Here is a 15,894-nt window from a genome sequence, read left to right on the forward strand (position 1 = left end):
TGAAAGTGGGAATCATCTGACCAGGCCATGGTTTTCCAGTTGTCTGGGCTTCAACCAATATGGTCACAAGCTCAAGAGAGGCACTGCAGGCCCATTAACGCCAGATTTCGTTGTACTGTGTTAACTGATATGTTCGTTATACATCCTGCATTGATTCCTGCAGTTATTTCACACAGTGTTGCTTGTCTTTTAGCACTGACAACTATGCAAATGCCACTGCTCTCAGTTGTGAAGTGAAGGCCGTCAGCCAGTGTGTTGTCCATGGTGAGAGATAATGCCTGAAATTAGGTATTCTTGGCACACTCTTTGACACTGTAGATCTCTGAATACTAAATGCTGTAACAATTCCTGAAGTGGAATGTCCCATCAGCCAGCTCCAACTACAGTTCCGCTTTCAAAGTCTGCTAATTCGCATCATGTGATCATAATCACATCAGGAACCTATTTATGCGAATCACCTGAGTACAAATGACAGCTCTGCCAATGCATTGCCATTCATACCTTGTGTACACGATACTACCGCCATCTGTATATATGCATATCGCTATCCCGTGGTTTTTGCTACCTCTGCGTATAGTCCTTCGTTCCAATCATTATTCATTAACCAAACTGACAGATATTGAGATAAGTAATAATGGAATGGAAAATCAGTGCTTGGTGCACTGACTTGCAGTTGTCTTCACCATGGTTAAGTAAAACTTGTTGTGCATATTTAACTGAAAAGACTCATTAGTGCTTCATCCCCATGTCAATGTTATACCTATGGGCGCAATGACGACTACAAAGTAATTGGAACTATTCAGAATCTCTTTCATTACATGAAATTCCTTATTTGGAAAAGCAAACTCAGATTACGACTCATCCTAGGGAAATGTAAAGTATCCATGAAAGAGGCAGCTTGCAAAACCCCGATCAAGCAGTTTATTTAGTACTACTTCTCAGTTGGGGACACTTTCCAGGTAGATCTTACAGAGAAGGTCCAAAGAAGAGCCACACATTTTGTTGGTATTTTATTATGCAAGTACTAGTGCCTCAGATAATTATCCAGTTCCAGTAACAGACACTACTAGAGAGGTGTTGGACATTATGGAGAGGTTTGCTGCTACCAGTATAATTCTAAGAGCTTGCATTTTGTGTTTATCAGGCAACATATTACTTCCTCCGAAGTACGTCTCACAAAATGACTATCAGAAAATTGGAGAATTTCAAACTCAGTCAGAGGCGTGCTGACCTACATTCTTGTCACACATTATTGTTGATGGTTGATTGTTACAAGAAAGGAAAGGAGAGAGAGATCAGAAGTATGTTCCATCACACACTGAAGAGCTGAGGAAAAATGGGTTTATATCATTTAATAATTTTAACCACCATCTGTTACTAAATGTTTTCCCGTGCAGTGGCCACACAATATCAACTAAGAATATTTGTAGCATTTTGTATGTAAAACGAGTTGGTAGGAAGTAATGCGTTCTGCTACTAACAGGACAAGTATTTAGGTTATTCCTTATCGAAGACTGGTTGCCGGTGAGGAAAGTATAACAGCATTAAATCCCCTCACCCTGGGCATTCTACAGCTGTTTCTAACTTTAACTTATCTAGTCATTTTTAGCACTTTAAAAGTAAAAAATGTAAGGTTATTTTCTGTTGTTTGCTCAGTTTGTATAGTAAAATTGGAATGAGTTTTGAACCTTGTGATTTTACAGGGAGATGTTGTTCCAACTGTTAGTGGTGGTGCTCAGGTTATCTTCAATGACGTTGAAACTCTTCGCCAGGAGTCACCATCATCATCTCCAGTCAGAAAAAGGAATCTTGAAGCAGAAACACACCCTCAAGATCTGGCAACCATTTGTGCTATGTCAGTTGAAGGACATGCAAAGAAACCAAGACTCTGAAAGTATGGACACAAGTTGGGAATGTAAATTTTTAACTTTATATTGACAAATTTCAAATGCTAATAACACCTGGATGTGCCTTAGTAAGGCGTTTGGAGATTCTTGATCTCTCTTTCTAATACCTGTTTTACCTGAGCTGAAATCATGCTGATTTGAATACACATTCCAGTATTGTACCATATAGTATTATATAAATATATTTTTAATTATCAGATGTGAAACATGATACTTTTGTAAATTTTATATATGATATGTGATACATGACAATTTTGTACCTTACTAACTTTTGTAAATTTGACACGTGACATCTGCTACATGACAATTTTGTACCTTACTAATTTTTGTAATGGTTGTTATTTTTCTGTGGGTGCTTATATGATTTTTTTTTATATTATTGACTTAATTATTTTTTTGTAATTAAATGATGATGTTCCAGCTGACATTCAGAAGTTGTAATACATACATTTTATTCAATACCTATATCCATAGTGATATGTACATGCCAATATTTTTTTATCTGTGTCCACTTTCTGTAAAGTGGTTTGGCTGCAATGTCAGAAGAGGGCCAATCCTTACAAATTGTCTGCAGCTTGACCGTTAAAAGTTACAGAATACCGGAAAAAATATACATGATTATTGTGAAAAGAATTAACGATAAATCTTGAAAGATAGAGAGAGAGTGAGAAGTGTTTATTCTCCATAGGACAAACGAAAAAGTATGCAAAGCTGACAGAAGAGTTAATTGTTAGATAAGCCACACAAAAGAAGCAGACTGCAAGTAATGGGATTGATATGTCAAAGCAGTTGGTGGAGATGATAAAGCATTGCACAAAAGTGATCCAGTTTGTCATAAGCTGCTCATCTACTGTAGTATTGATCAGTTTTGATGAACTTGTTGGATAATGAGACAGTTGAAGGTTTAAAAACAGTATGGACTGATATGCACAGCAAAGAGTTGTTTAGTACCTCTATCAGTCTTGTTCCGTTTTGTATTGAGGGAGTAACATTGTGTGAACAGAGATGCATGTTGGTACACACTGTGTAAACACTCCATTCGACACACACAGCAGCAACCATGTTTGAAGTAATGAACAACGTATTTTGGAAAAGAGGTATTACTTAACAGGAGAGATCTGTATACAGTATTGTCTTACTATGTTCAGTAATTCATTGAGTCGCATAATGTTACTGCAGGTATAGTATAGCTTTGGCTGACTGAAACTTATTTTAGTAGACAGTAGTGAAAGCTCGTGCAATTGATGGGGGAAAACTTTAGAATGTTACAAAGTGCACCACAGATTGTGCCTGCTCACTAGACGTCCAAATGCAACATATCTTGGGAATCCCTGAATCAAGATATTTCCATAACCATTGCCCAGTTCTCTTTCCAAAAGTGAAGAATCGTATATGGTCATAATTTCTGCTCCACGCTGTGTTTGTGAAGAACATGTAGTTTCAGGCTGAGGCTTGTAAACACAGTAAGTCACTTAAAGTATTGCGGAATAAACTAACATTTGCCAGAATTAAGAATCAGATGTTCAGTTTTTAATACATTAACACAAATTACTAATGTATATGTGTAGTTTTTCAGGACTACTATCACTGTAATTATAAGACAATGAAACTCAGTTTTGACATAATAGTATCTTTTTTGTCTTTTAACATGAGACATTGCATTTACGTGTGGTGGTAATAATAGTTTGTGACTGTCATGCTAGATATCAACTTCACATAGAAAGCATAATTTAAAACTTGCTTCCATTTCAGTTACATTTCTGTGGGCACAATTGTAGTAGCTTTCATGCAATGCCAGAAGTTACAACAAGTCAGATGTTATTGTGTAGTTTCGATATTTGTAGGAGAATAAGAAATGTTATTCTGCTCTTTTTAAAGCAGCAGTGTGTATTGGAGTGGCGAGAGGTATAAGAACTACAGAGCAGAGCAGGGCAATAAATAGACTGACAGTTCATTCCTCACACATTCAAACATTGTTTTCCATAAGTAAGATTGTGAAGGTGAATCATTGCTGATGGGGAATGAGTTAACTTCCATACTTAGTAGTGTTGGTAATTTGTATTTGAACATTTCAAGAGTCCTTGCAGGACCTTATATTTCAGGAAGTCCTAAGAAATACAAATGAAATAAAACATTTTTGTACAGTTAGCTTTATTCGTGATATTTTTATCATAACATCAGGTACAAAAAATAACAATTAAAACACACAAAACAAAGCATTCTCCCTACAAACTTTACAGATTTAAAGTTGCAACAAAAGATTTTGCCATAGACTTCAGCTTTTCCTTTGTTAAAGGGCACTTCGAATACATATTTATGCAATCTTTTCCAGTCTTAGCATTATTTATTGCTTCTTGAAATGGAGTGCCTTCCACAAAGCCTTCCAGCCATTTGTTACTGAAAATAAATTTTAAATAAGACATTATTAATATAGTTTTCCCTTTCAATAGTTCATAGGTTGCATAGGGAGAATAAATTCAAGTAGTAGGAAAAAATATGATTATTATTAAAGATTGAACTATGTAGTACACAAAGAACATATACTTTATTGTTGGACAGTAGTTACTGGTTATATTGCTGATAAATTGAACAGTATTCAGTGTTCTTAAAATACAAATACAGCTGAAGTCTACCGAGTCAATAGTCAGTTGTCACAGATGAGAGAAGTAGACGTCAGCTGTGCGCTGTCACGCATTGCTGTGGCTCAGTCTGGTTAAATGAAATGAGAAAGCACACACTTCTAATATGTATGGGAATTAACAGCATTATGAAAAGGAAAGTTGCCACTCACCATATAGTGGAGATGCTGAATCGCAGATAGGCACAGTAAAAAGACTGTCACAAATATAGCTTTTGGCGAGTAAGGCCTTCGCCAAAATTAGGCAACATACACAGTCACGCAGATGCAACTCGCACACACATTCCATCCGGGATTTTCCATTGTTTGATGTATGGGAATTAGACATACGTCCTAATCTCTAACTTCCTCCTGTCTCTGTCTATCTGTTCCTCCCAATCTCTTTGTCCATCTCCTCCTCTTTCTCCCTTTCTGTGCCTAATCACCTCTTCCATCCTCTCTTGTACATCTTCTCTATCCCCTATGCCCCCCCCCCTCCCTCTTTCACCTTGAGCCACAGTTATTGTTATTGCAAATTCAGATTCTGTAGTAGTATTGAAATACAACTTTCCTGTTTTTGTTAAACCCGGGATAATGAGGCAGGAAGGAGGAGGGATAGCAGAGTAGGAGTGGCAGATGGTAATGTGGGAGCATATAGGGATGAGGTGGAGAGAGGGTAGGAAATCTAGGTGAAGTCAGTAGATGGAAATGGGGGAGGGGGGGGATTGGGGGTGTGTTAGTAGAATAAAGGGCTGTGTAGTGCTGGAATGGGAACAGGAAAGGGGCTAGATGGTTAATGACAATGACTAATGAAGGTTGAGGCCAGGAGGGTTGTGGGAACGTAGAGTATATTCCAGGCTGAGTTCTCACCTGCACAATTCAGAAAAGTGGTGTTGGTGGGAAGGATCCAGATTCTTCATAGCCTGTGCCATCTGGATTCTTCCCACCAACTCCAGCTTTTATGAACTGTGCAGGTGAGAACCCTCCCTGCAATATATCTTACACTCCCGTAGCCCTCCTGGCCTCAGCCTTCGTTGTCATTTTACTCACCCATGCAGCCTCTTCCGTGTTCCCATTTCAGCACTCCACCAATGCATCCTCAGTCTTTTTACTTCTCTCCTTTTCTATTCTTTTCACAATACTTTGACATTCCATCCTGGATTGTCCATTGTTTAATATAATGAGAGTGAGTATATATGAGCAAAACAATTCATTTGACGGTGTAAATGTCTGGTTATCCTAGTTAAAACTGCCTGTGACAAAGGAAACAAAATCATATGTTCTTACAGTAGAACATTTTCTTTTTCCCAGTTGGTTTTAACAGAAAACTTATACACTGTTATTTATAAGAATATATTGTCTGTGTCCTTGTGAATCATTTAATATTTGAAAAAATTGGCCAAGAACTTTTTGAGATTTTTGGTAACAACATTTTCTCTTTGCATAAAAACAAGGGCTGAATTTTTATATATAAAGATTTTGCAAAACTACACCACTAAAAAAATTAGAAACATAACTCCCTTTATATTCAGGAACAATAAACCAGAGCATCGCTGCATGAAGATATGTTAGGGACTTTAAATAGGAGTTAAATAACATCAAATTGATTACATTAGGGCTATCAAAATTGCAACAGAAAAGTTGCAACAATTATAATTAAAATCAGGACATATGTTTTGTGACAGAGGAGCAGATCAGAGAGGAAATTCAAGTGCAGACTTTTATTGCAAAAATGAAATAATGTTAGTCTGTTAAGGGATTTCAAACAGAATAGAAAGTTTTGTCTAAAAATAAACAAAACATATTCAATGGAAAATTTTAATCAATTGTAGTAGAATTTGTCAAGAAAAAATGGTTTGTCCTTACCACATTCTTCCAGTGGAAAACAAATAGAAAATTGATTTTTTGAAACTGATTATTCTGTCAAACAACAGAAGACTGCACAGGTTGTGACAGTTGTACCAATTTTCAATGAAAGTGATCCCTTAAAGCATAAGATACTGTGAGAAATTAGATACTATGTGGGAATGAAACAATTCCTTTGGCATAAATGTAGATTATAAGAAATAATTGGTTGGTGGGTGTATCAGTTTAAAGCAAGCAACAAGTAGAGCATCTAGGAAAAGGTAGATTACATGGACATAGTGAAAAGGGGAATTAAAAAAAAGTTGTTTGGCTGTCAAAGAAGCTGCAGCTATGAATATGACAAAAGGAAAGAAATCTGCAATGGAAATAGGCAAAGAGTAGGAAGAACACAGCAATTGGAACATGAGATAATATGATAAACAGAACTATTCACAAAATCTTCAAGAGCATGTGAGAAGTTATAACAAAAGTTTAATAGCCAAAGTAATGAAAATGATAAAAGAAAACATAATGGAAATTGTGTTAGTAGATATCTATTTCATTAATGAAGATGGCTTCGGAAGCAATAACAGAAAGAAAATAGTGAAGCTGACAGTGTAGCAATACAAAAGAAACTTACTTTATTGCGTACAGAAAAACTGCAGAGGAAAGCAATTCTCAAAGACAAATGGTGCTGTAATTATTTCACTTCACAAGAAAGTGGACAGACAATAAATACTCTACAGACATTTCAGCCACCTCCACAATGCACAAGATATTCACTAAATGAGTATGAATTACGACTTTGCCTAGTATTCATATAATTTGAAAAAGCTGTTGACTCAATTTCAACAAAATGAGAAACAAGACATTAATTCAACCAATGTTAGTGTACTGAAGGATATTTGTCAGCACTTCAGCTTCAGTTAGACTTCATAAGGATAGTGAGTAATTCAATGTCAACAAAATGATTCTCAGCATTCCTGGAGAAAGTCTTTAGATTCCTAAACTCGTAAAAGGGGAAGGAATAAGTTGTAAATGGAATACACCTGAATCACCTTTGTTTTGCTGATGATGATGATGTATAGCCTTGCCTCTAGTGCAAATAAACTTTTATGGTGGAGGGAAGAACTGAACACAGCAGTTTGAAAGTAACTCTGAATAACCATTAAAGTAACATGTAATCCTCATGTAGGAAATCAGTAGAAATAAAGAGAGAAAACATTCGTAGCACTCGGGAAAATTAGTGTTTTCAAACAAATGGAAAATTACAATCAATGTGTAGAATTACCAGTTTTGACACAGCAATAAAACATGAATTTTTAGTCTGAAAACTATTTGAGAACTGAGGGTTTTTCAATGAGAAATGGAGAGGTGCATATTGAAAATTTCTGGAAGAGAGAGGGAAAAACCACAAATTGATCAGACAACTGACGTGCAACCTCACTGAAAATGAAATATGGGTGGGCAGAGCATGAAGTCAGATAAATGTACCAAGGAATTCCTTTGCTTGTTTTTTAAAGGATAAGAACAAGTTTGCAGGAGCAACTTGTATAAGTGTAGCTAAATACTGTGACACATGGAAGAAGCTGTAGCACAAATGATCGTCAGATGCTTTGTTTACATTAGCCATCAAAGAGCTAGCACCACCGCTGTCAGAGATGCGGGGTTATGTGCAGCACGATGTTCCATGAATGTTACAGAGAACATTACTTTCTTGGCAATGATAGATAGTTCTTACAAACATTAGCTTGGTGCCAGAATGTTGGTTTCGATGGCAGTTTTCATGAAGAGTTACTCTCAGTCCCACTGAGCACACCGTTTCAGTAAGTCCTGTGTCCATGTCAGTCCAACATACTTGGTACTTCATGTTGCACAAAGTTCTTATCAATAAGCCCGCACCTGACTTACAGGTACGGCTGCAATCCACTGCCGCAAATTCACACTAAAGCTACCTCATGCGATGCAGCCACTATGAAAAGGGAACAAATGCATGAAGCCCTGTGAACATGCCTACTGTCGTCATGGATGATGGAACTGGGCACATTAATATCATGATGATGATTTACATGGAAGGAAACCCAACAAACACAGTGATGCTAACCTAATAGTTCTTATCTTATGTAGTCTTCTGTATTTATTGGTGAATAAATTCCATTCTTCCTTGGTGCACTGAAATTCATATTCCATACAGTTGGTAGAGTATCTCGAATGTGCAGTTACAGTTGTTCAGATAGCTAACTCCTAGTTGCACCTATATTGGAGTGACCCTGACATGTTCTCGGTCTGTGTGTTTAGTCTATGTCAGCAGAAGAAGCAGACTAACTTTCAGGTGCAATGGAAGAATCTTCACGAAGTGCAAGACACACTGGCCGCAGAAGTGCCCTCAGTATTGCGACTCACTGAGAGATTGCCTTCATTCCAACCTCATAATCCTGCATTATGCTTTGTATAAGTAGAAGCAAGCTTTCATTACACCAGAATAACAACAGAATCGACTAAATTTGAATTGGTGCTTAGCCAGCTGGATTGTTTTTAAATGGCTGAAGTCAAAGATGAAATAACTGTGCCTCTGAGTGAGAGATATACGACAAATTCAAGTCCAAATTAATTCCCAGGGTTTCCACCTCACACAAAAAATGTGTGCTGAAGCACTATAGCAAGCATTTATCAGTGACAGAAAAATGTCACAGTAACTTAGGCACTTATGCAGGAAAGTTAATCCAGATACTTTGCCTGATACCTTACTAACTACACTGTGGAGTAGCCGTCTTCCCACCCAGGTGAAAGCTGTAATAGTGTGTCAGACAGAAATGCCTTTAGAAGCTGTTGCAACAATACCAACTTCAATGAATGCAGTTGCAGTACTGCACAACATTGCATTGTCATCAGTGGTAACCTGGGCAAATTACAATGGCCTCACAGTTAAGGTTAACGCTGTGACTAAACAGATTAGTGAGTCGTTACATCGCTGAGCTCTAGCAACAACAGCGGATACTGTTGTTAGAGATTGTGTAGTAATTCCTCTATGAACTCTTTGGCTCTGAGTGGCGCAGAGCAGCCACCTTCTCCTTGCTAGTATTGAAGGAAGTTGGAAGATCGTACACACACGTGCACCTCACTTTGTGCTCACCCAACTGCCAGTGGCTGTTGGACGTAGGAGCACCTGATCGCTGATAACATCCTCAGCATCTCCTCATCAGGGATTAGAAGATGGGACAAAAGTTTCTTTTGGACACTGGTTCAGATTTGTGTACACCATGTGTCCCAGTTCTGTTGGGATGGGTTGTGTGAAATTCCAAACTGCAGTGGTCTCTTGCGGCGAACTGTGGCATTACGACCCTTGAAGCTTCAACAACAGCCATGTAGAGGATCAAAGTGCTAGCATCGCTGCACCAGGTGTCCTCGTCATTAATGTAACAGTACGTGTATGACACTCACTGGAAAATGACGGTGGAGCAGTGAGGCAACACCAGGTTTTACTAGTCCTCCATCATTTTTGGGCAAGAATTTGTCGAAGTCGATCTGAACATAAAGAGGCAGGTTCCTGATTGCTCCTTGACAATGCCCCAGCCACAAAGCAGAGATCGTTCTGGCAGCAAATAAATCACAGTCCTGGATCACTTGGCGGATTTGGCCCCCCCTGACTTCTGTTTGTCCCCCAAATTGAAGTTGGCATTGGAAGGACACTGTTACAACACAATTAAAGGCATCCAAAAAAATTGTACTGCAGCACTCAATGTAATTCCAAAAAAAAGTAGTGACAGTTTGAAAACACTTTTAAAACGACTTCAGCTGTGTATTTTTTCAGGGGGAAACTATTTTGAATAAATGCAGTGATTTTGTGAATATAATTCATTACTTTTATTTTTGATAGTTACAATCCTAACAGAACTGGGACACACTGTGTATTTATCCACGTACCTTAACTTCCTCCTGCATCTCTGCAGCAAACAATTCATCCATACCAACTTACGGCACTCACTGTATTGAGCTGGACTTTGGACTGCGCCATGTGTTCCCCTGAAATTTTACCATCGTTGACATCACAGAACCCACAGTTGGACCAGACTTCTTGCTCCATTATCATTCCCACTGGATGTGGCAAATGCAGGATTCATCGGCAGCATCACAACTGCCAGAATCCAATGCAGTGCAGTGTACGTAGTGCCAAAATGGAAATTATCATACAGCATTGTGGGCTGGGAGTCCCCCATTCGGGGAAGTTTGGCCGCTGAGGACAAGTACTTATTGTATTCAACCACATTGGGAGATTTGTGCATCGGAGATGGGGATGAAATGATGATGAGGACAACACAACATCCAGTCCCTGAGAGGAGAAAGTCTCCAGCCCCAGCCGGGAATTGAACCCAGGCCCCTTGACATGGCATTCCGCCGCACTGACCACTCAGCTAACGGGGGCGGACATGTAGTGCCAAACTCATCCAGATGGCAGGCTATAAATATGCCAAGTTACCTCAGCAGTTTCCAGCTATAACATGACCTCCAGGTGTTCCAAGAGAAGTACATCGCAGTACCATTCATTACCTTAAAATGAGTAATGGCCCACCAGTTTCATGGAGGTCTAGACAATTAACTCCTCACCAGATGACAACCTTGTCTTTTCTGTCACTGTAGAACAGCACCAGCAACATTTTGTGGAAGTCTTTAAACACATAGAGCAGCATGTTGTGGTACTGAATGCTGCCAATTATGTATTTGGCCAACCACAGATTATCTTTTGGGGCCATCTGATTTCGTCAGCAGGGTCATTACCATTTCCTGAGAAAGAAGAAGCCATAATGAAGATTTCACGGCCTGAAAACTAAAGGGGAATTACTTGTTTCCTAGGAATGCTGTAGTTATACCGGTGTCACCTGCTCCAATGTCGAATTGCAAGAACCACTGACTGCAGCATTTTCCAGACCCAAAATTACGGGGAATTTTCCTATCCAAAGGACAGACACAATAAGCCATACCTTTGAAGCAGCAGTGCAAAGCACGGCAAATGCTGCACCTCAGGCATACACCACATTGGACACACTGCTTACATTGGTGGTAGATGCTAGCCAGAATGCTATTGGTGCAGAATCAACAACTAATCGATGGATCTTGCAACCACTCGCCTCCTTTTCACACAAGTTCTCACCTTTCCAGCAAAAATGGAGCACGTACGATCACGAACTTGTTGCTGTTTATGAATCAATCATGTACTTTCACCTCCCAGTCGGAAGCCAGAGAGTTCACAATTTTTACCGAGCACAAGCTGCTTGTCTACGCTTTTCGACAGAACAAGAAATGCTCACCATATCAGTACAATCATTTAGAGCTCATTGTCCTATTCAGCACTGACATCATTCATATTTCAGGCATTTACAATGTGATAGCTGACTGTCTCAAGTTATCTGCAGAACAAATCCTTTTGATTTTGCATAACTTGCAAAGGCACAGGAACCTGGCCAGGAACTCTAGAATCCATCGAAAGGTGCGTTGTCCACCCTACAGCTATAAGTGGTCGACTTCCCTCGTACAGTACAGTGATATTTCAAGTGGTAGGCTTCATCCTTTTCTGCCACCCATATTCTGCAGATGTACTTTTGAAAGACTGCACAATCTGTGCCATCCTGGTGTTAGACCTTCAGCTCACCGTGTTTCAAAACATCTTGTATGGCCTGGCATGCAAAAGGATGGTCACGAGTACACTCACGTACATCCAGTGTCACTGCAGCAAGATACCCCGCCACGTGCACGAACAAGTGGAAGTTTTTCCAGATACTGCAACACAATTTGTGCATGTGCACACCAAAATCATAGGTCAGCCACAGCCACCAAATGGTTAGTGCTACTTGTTAACTGCAATCGATCATTCCACTCATTAGCCGAACACAAAACCTGCTGACAACATTTCAGCAGAAATCCTAGCCTTCGTCTTTGTGTCCAATGGGATTTCACACTTCGGTTATCTGCTGCACATCACCACCAACTGTTGCTGACAGTTTGAATGAGAACTATTTACTGATCTTAGCATTATCTGCAACACTATTCATCATAGGACAACAGGCAGGTTGCACCTTTGTTTGAGCTGCAGTGATGTGTCATGACACTAGTTGGACAACAGCCTTACCCTTGGTCCTGCTTGGTCTCGAAACACTTATAAACCAGACTTGGATTCTTTGTCAGTGGAGCTCATTTATGGTGAAACACTCTGACTCCCTGGCAAATTCATCAACCCAAGTTCTGTGCAGCTTCCAGACCACGACCGAACAGACTTAATTTGTCACCTGAAGGAAAATATTGCTCAAATTAGTCCTCAGTGACAATCCAGACATAGCACAAGACCAAATTATGTGCATTGTGATTTAAAAACATTGCATACATTATGCTACACACAAATGCTGTCAAACCAGCACTACAACCACCTGTCAAGACCCGCATTGTGTAGGCAAAACAGAAGGGCAAACTGGACATTCTAATGAATGGAAAAACAACCACAGTCTCAACTGATGAGTGAAACCAGTTCACATGTCCCAAGAAGTACTGTCAACACATGTATCACACAGAAACAGCCCCAACCTCATCCTCAAGCACAACCGCACCCATCCAAAGCAGACCCTCTACCTGAACGTAGGATTTTTGGATGACGCCCCACTTACCTCGAGGGAGCAAACAAGATTGTCAGTTATGGTGAGCCTTCAAAGAGTGTTACTAGACAAGGTGGCACAGTAGTTAGCACACTGGACTTGCATTTGGGAGGACGATGGTTGAAACCCACATCCAGCCATCCAGATTTAGGTTTTACGTTATTTCCCTAAATCGCTCCAGGCAAATGCTGGGATGGTTCCTTTGAAATGGCATGGTCAACTTCCTTGCCCACCATTGACACAATCTGAGCTTGTGCTCTGTCACTAATGACCTCATTGTTGACAGGATGTTAAACCCAATCTTCCTTCCTTCAAAGAGATTGCGCACCAGCTGCTAGAAATGCTGGGGTTTGGTTTGTTTTCTGTGTGCAGTGTCACATTCCATGAATGTTACACGGGGCAATAGTGCCTTGGCAGACTCTTCTCCAGCACTAACTACTCTAAAGTATTATCAGATATCTTCTTCTGTGTTTACTGGTGAATAAATCCTATTCATTCTTGACATGCTGGAGTTCATATTTCGTATCATTGGCCGATTATCTCAAACAAGCAGTTATAGTTGTTCAGACAGCTAACACCTAGATGTGGCGAAAAGGCCTTTATCTAACAGTGGACGTTGGATGCATAATGATACACTACCAGAAAATACATACACTAAAGATAACAACAGAAAGGTGACAGTGCCACCTCTGTAAGATAAGTAGCCATCTATCTTTTCCAGGTTATTGTTATTCCAACATGGTTTTTCCACTGTTTTATTTAAATTAAAAGTAAGCAGCAGTAAATAGTATAGACAGATGTACTGTACTTGTTGGGATAAAGCAGTACTTTAGACTACTTACTTTTCTCCTATTTTTATCATCATTTATTGAAACAAAATGGAAGAAGAAGAAACAGTATGTAAATTACAATTGAGATGCAAGTTTTTGGAGGTGTTAGCAGGTAATTATTGAGGATTCACTGCTCAAGCAAGTTTCAATTTTAATTTCTCTCTATCCCCTTTCCTTCAGTCTTTAAGTTTTTAGTTATTTCTTTGTGTCTCCTCCCTTCTTACTGTGTACAAAGTAGAATGAAAAATTACTATGGCTGACAAGACACCTCTTGATGCACTTTTGTTTGAGAGACAGAAAAGTGCAAAAGGTCAAATTTTGCAGCATTATGAGAAATGCAAGGAAGCATTATTTCAGTTAATTCAGTTGCTTATTTATCAAGTGTCATAGCCTCAGCATGAAAGTGAACCTGCAGGCACATGGAACAAAGTGAGAAGTACTGGTGTATTAACAGTTAGAAGTAAATGTTATAGCTTGAAGTTACATTACAGGCTTATCAGGAAAACCATACATCCCATGGGCACATTCCAATAGCCCCAAGGTTGAGGCTCAGAAGGAAGTTTCACCAAAACCTCTTGAGTGTTGTGAACAAAACTACATGCAGCAAGGAAACAACTGTGAATTTCACAACTTGAGAATAATTTGTCCTTCCCACTGCTTTTGGAAGCCCTCTCACCTGGCCATGAACAGAACTGTATCATGTGAAGGTCACTCGAGTGCCTTCAGTCTGGAGTTAAAAGATCCAGGAATAACTTCCAGAAATGACACTTTTCCAATGGATACCACCAATCCTTACTGCAGAGAAGAACACACCATGGAACAACTATGCCCTGCATCTGTCACAGAAGAAGATCTGCTCACGACTCCGAGTGCAGTTGATGCGAGATTTTGGGCAACAGTAGTGTAGTTTCGTAATTCTTTTCCTCTTTTGTTTTTAACAGTAATTACTATTTATTGTATTTGCTTCTGACTCAATTTTTTTATATATATATATATACACACACACACACAAAATTCAAGCTTTCGCAACAAACTGTTGCCTCATCAGGAAAGAGGGAAGGAGAGGGGAAGACGAAAGGAAGTGGGTTTTAAGGGAGAGGGTAAGGAGTCATTCCAATCCCGGGAGCGGAAAGACGTACCTTAGGGGGAAAAAAGGACAGGTATACACTCGCACACACGCACATATCCATCCACACATACAGACACAAGCAGACATATATACTGATAACCACTGTTTCTAAGAAATAATTTGAAACAGACAGTTGGGTATGGTATTAAAGGATCAGAATTACACAATAGCATGTATGCATGGGCTGAACACCATCTGAAGGGCTGTGTTAGATGTGTATGTGTAAAGGGGCTACCAGGAACAGTGAAGATTGTATGCTAGTGATAAACATTGCATGGGAGATGACTGTATTGTCAACAAAAGAGGGTGACTAAGATACAAATTTAGAATGAAAGGAACTGCTGGTTTTTGTGAATGTGGTTTCGTGTATCATAAAAATGAAATTTCAGCTCACAGTGGATATAGCACTGATAAAACAGTGTGTGCATAAGACGTTGATTGAAATCATCTGTTTTTGTCATAAACTGACATTGGGCCATTGGATCAGCAAAAGGCAGCAGATACATTTGCTGCATTTCCTTAAGGACCATGTTTTCTTGAATGCTGGAACACAACTACAAGAATCCATTTGTCTATGTGTCGTAAAAGTGTGGAAAAACTCATTGCAGCAATTCTGCATTGGTGTGAGGACTGTAATACAGATGCACTATTTTAAGTTATGTATTGTACAGAGGTGTGTGCCTTGGACCCCATTTTAAGAAACAACTGTGAGGAGTTGGAAACTGTTGTGATCTGGCATAACTAATGCTTCCAGGGCATTGTCAAGTCCATATCAAGATGACACACCCAGCTGGACAAGTGAGGTTGCTACAAGCTACTAGGAGACACATAATTCAGTTTCTCATAAGCAAATACAGTGCGTTTAATGAAGAATAATAAACATATCAAGAGATAATGTTATGAACAGTTTTAAGTTAAAGGTGCA

At 39.3% G+C, this 15,894-nt stretch overlaps 1 protein-coding gene across 1 annotated transcript in view; it reads left to right on the forward strand.

Moving 5' to 3' along the window:
- Positions 1-2,256, forward strand: part of LOC124621526 (kinesin-like protein KIF23) — a 143,144-nt gene extending 140,888 nt beyond the window's left edge. Inside the window, exon 15 of the mRNA XM_047147147.1 lies at positions 1,704-2,256. Coding sequence (XP_047003103.1) covers positions 1,704-1,892 — 189 coding nt within the window. The 3' untranslated portion in view covers positions 1,893-2,256. The remainder of the gene's footprint in view (positions 1-1,703) is intronic.
- The last annotated feature ends 13,638 nt before the right edge of the window (positions 2,257-15,894 follow it).

Source organism: Schistocerca americana, chromosome 1 (genome assembly GCF_021461395.2).
Source record: "Schistocerca americana isolate TAMUIC-IGC-003095 chromosome 1, iqSchAmer2.1, whole genome shotgun sequence".
Lineage (NCBI taxonomy): Eukaryota > Metazoa > Arthropoda > Insecta > Orthoptera > Acrididae > Schistocerca > Schistocerca americana.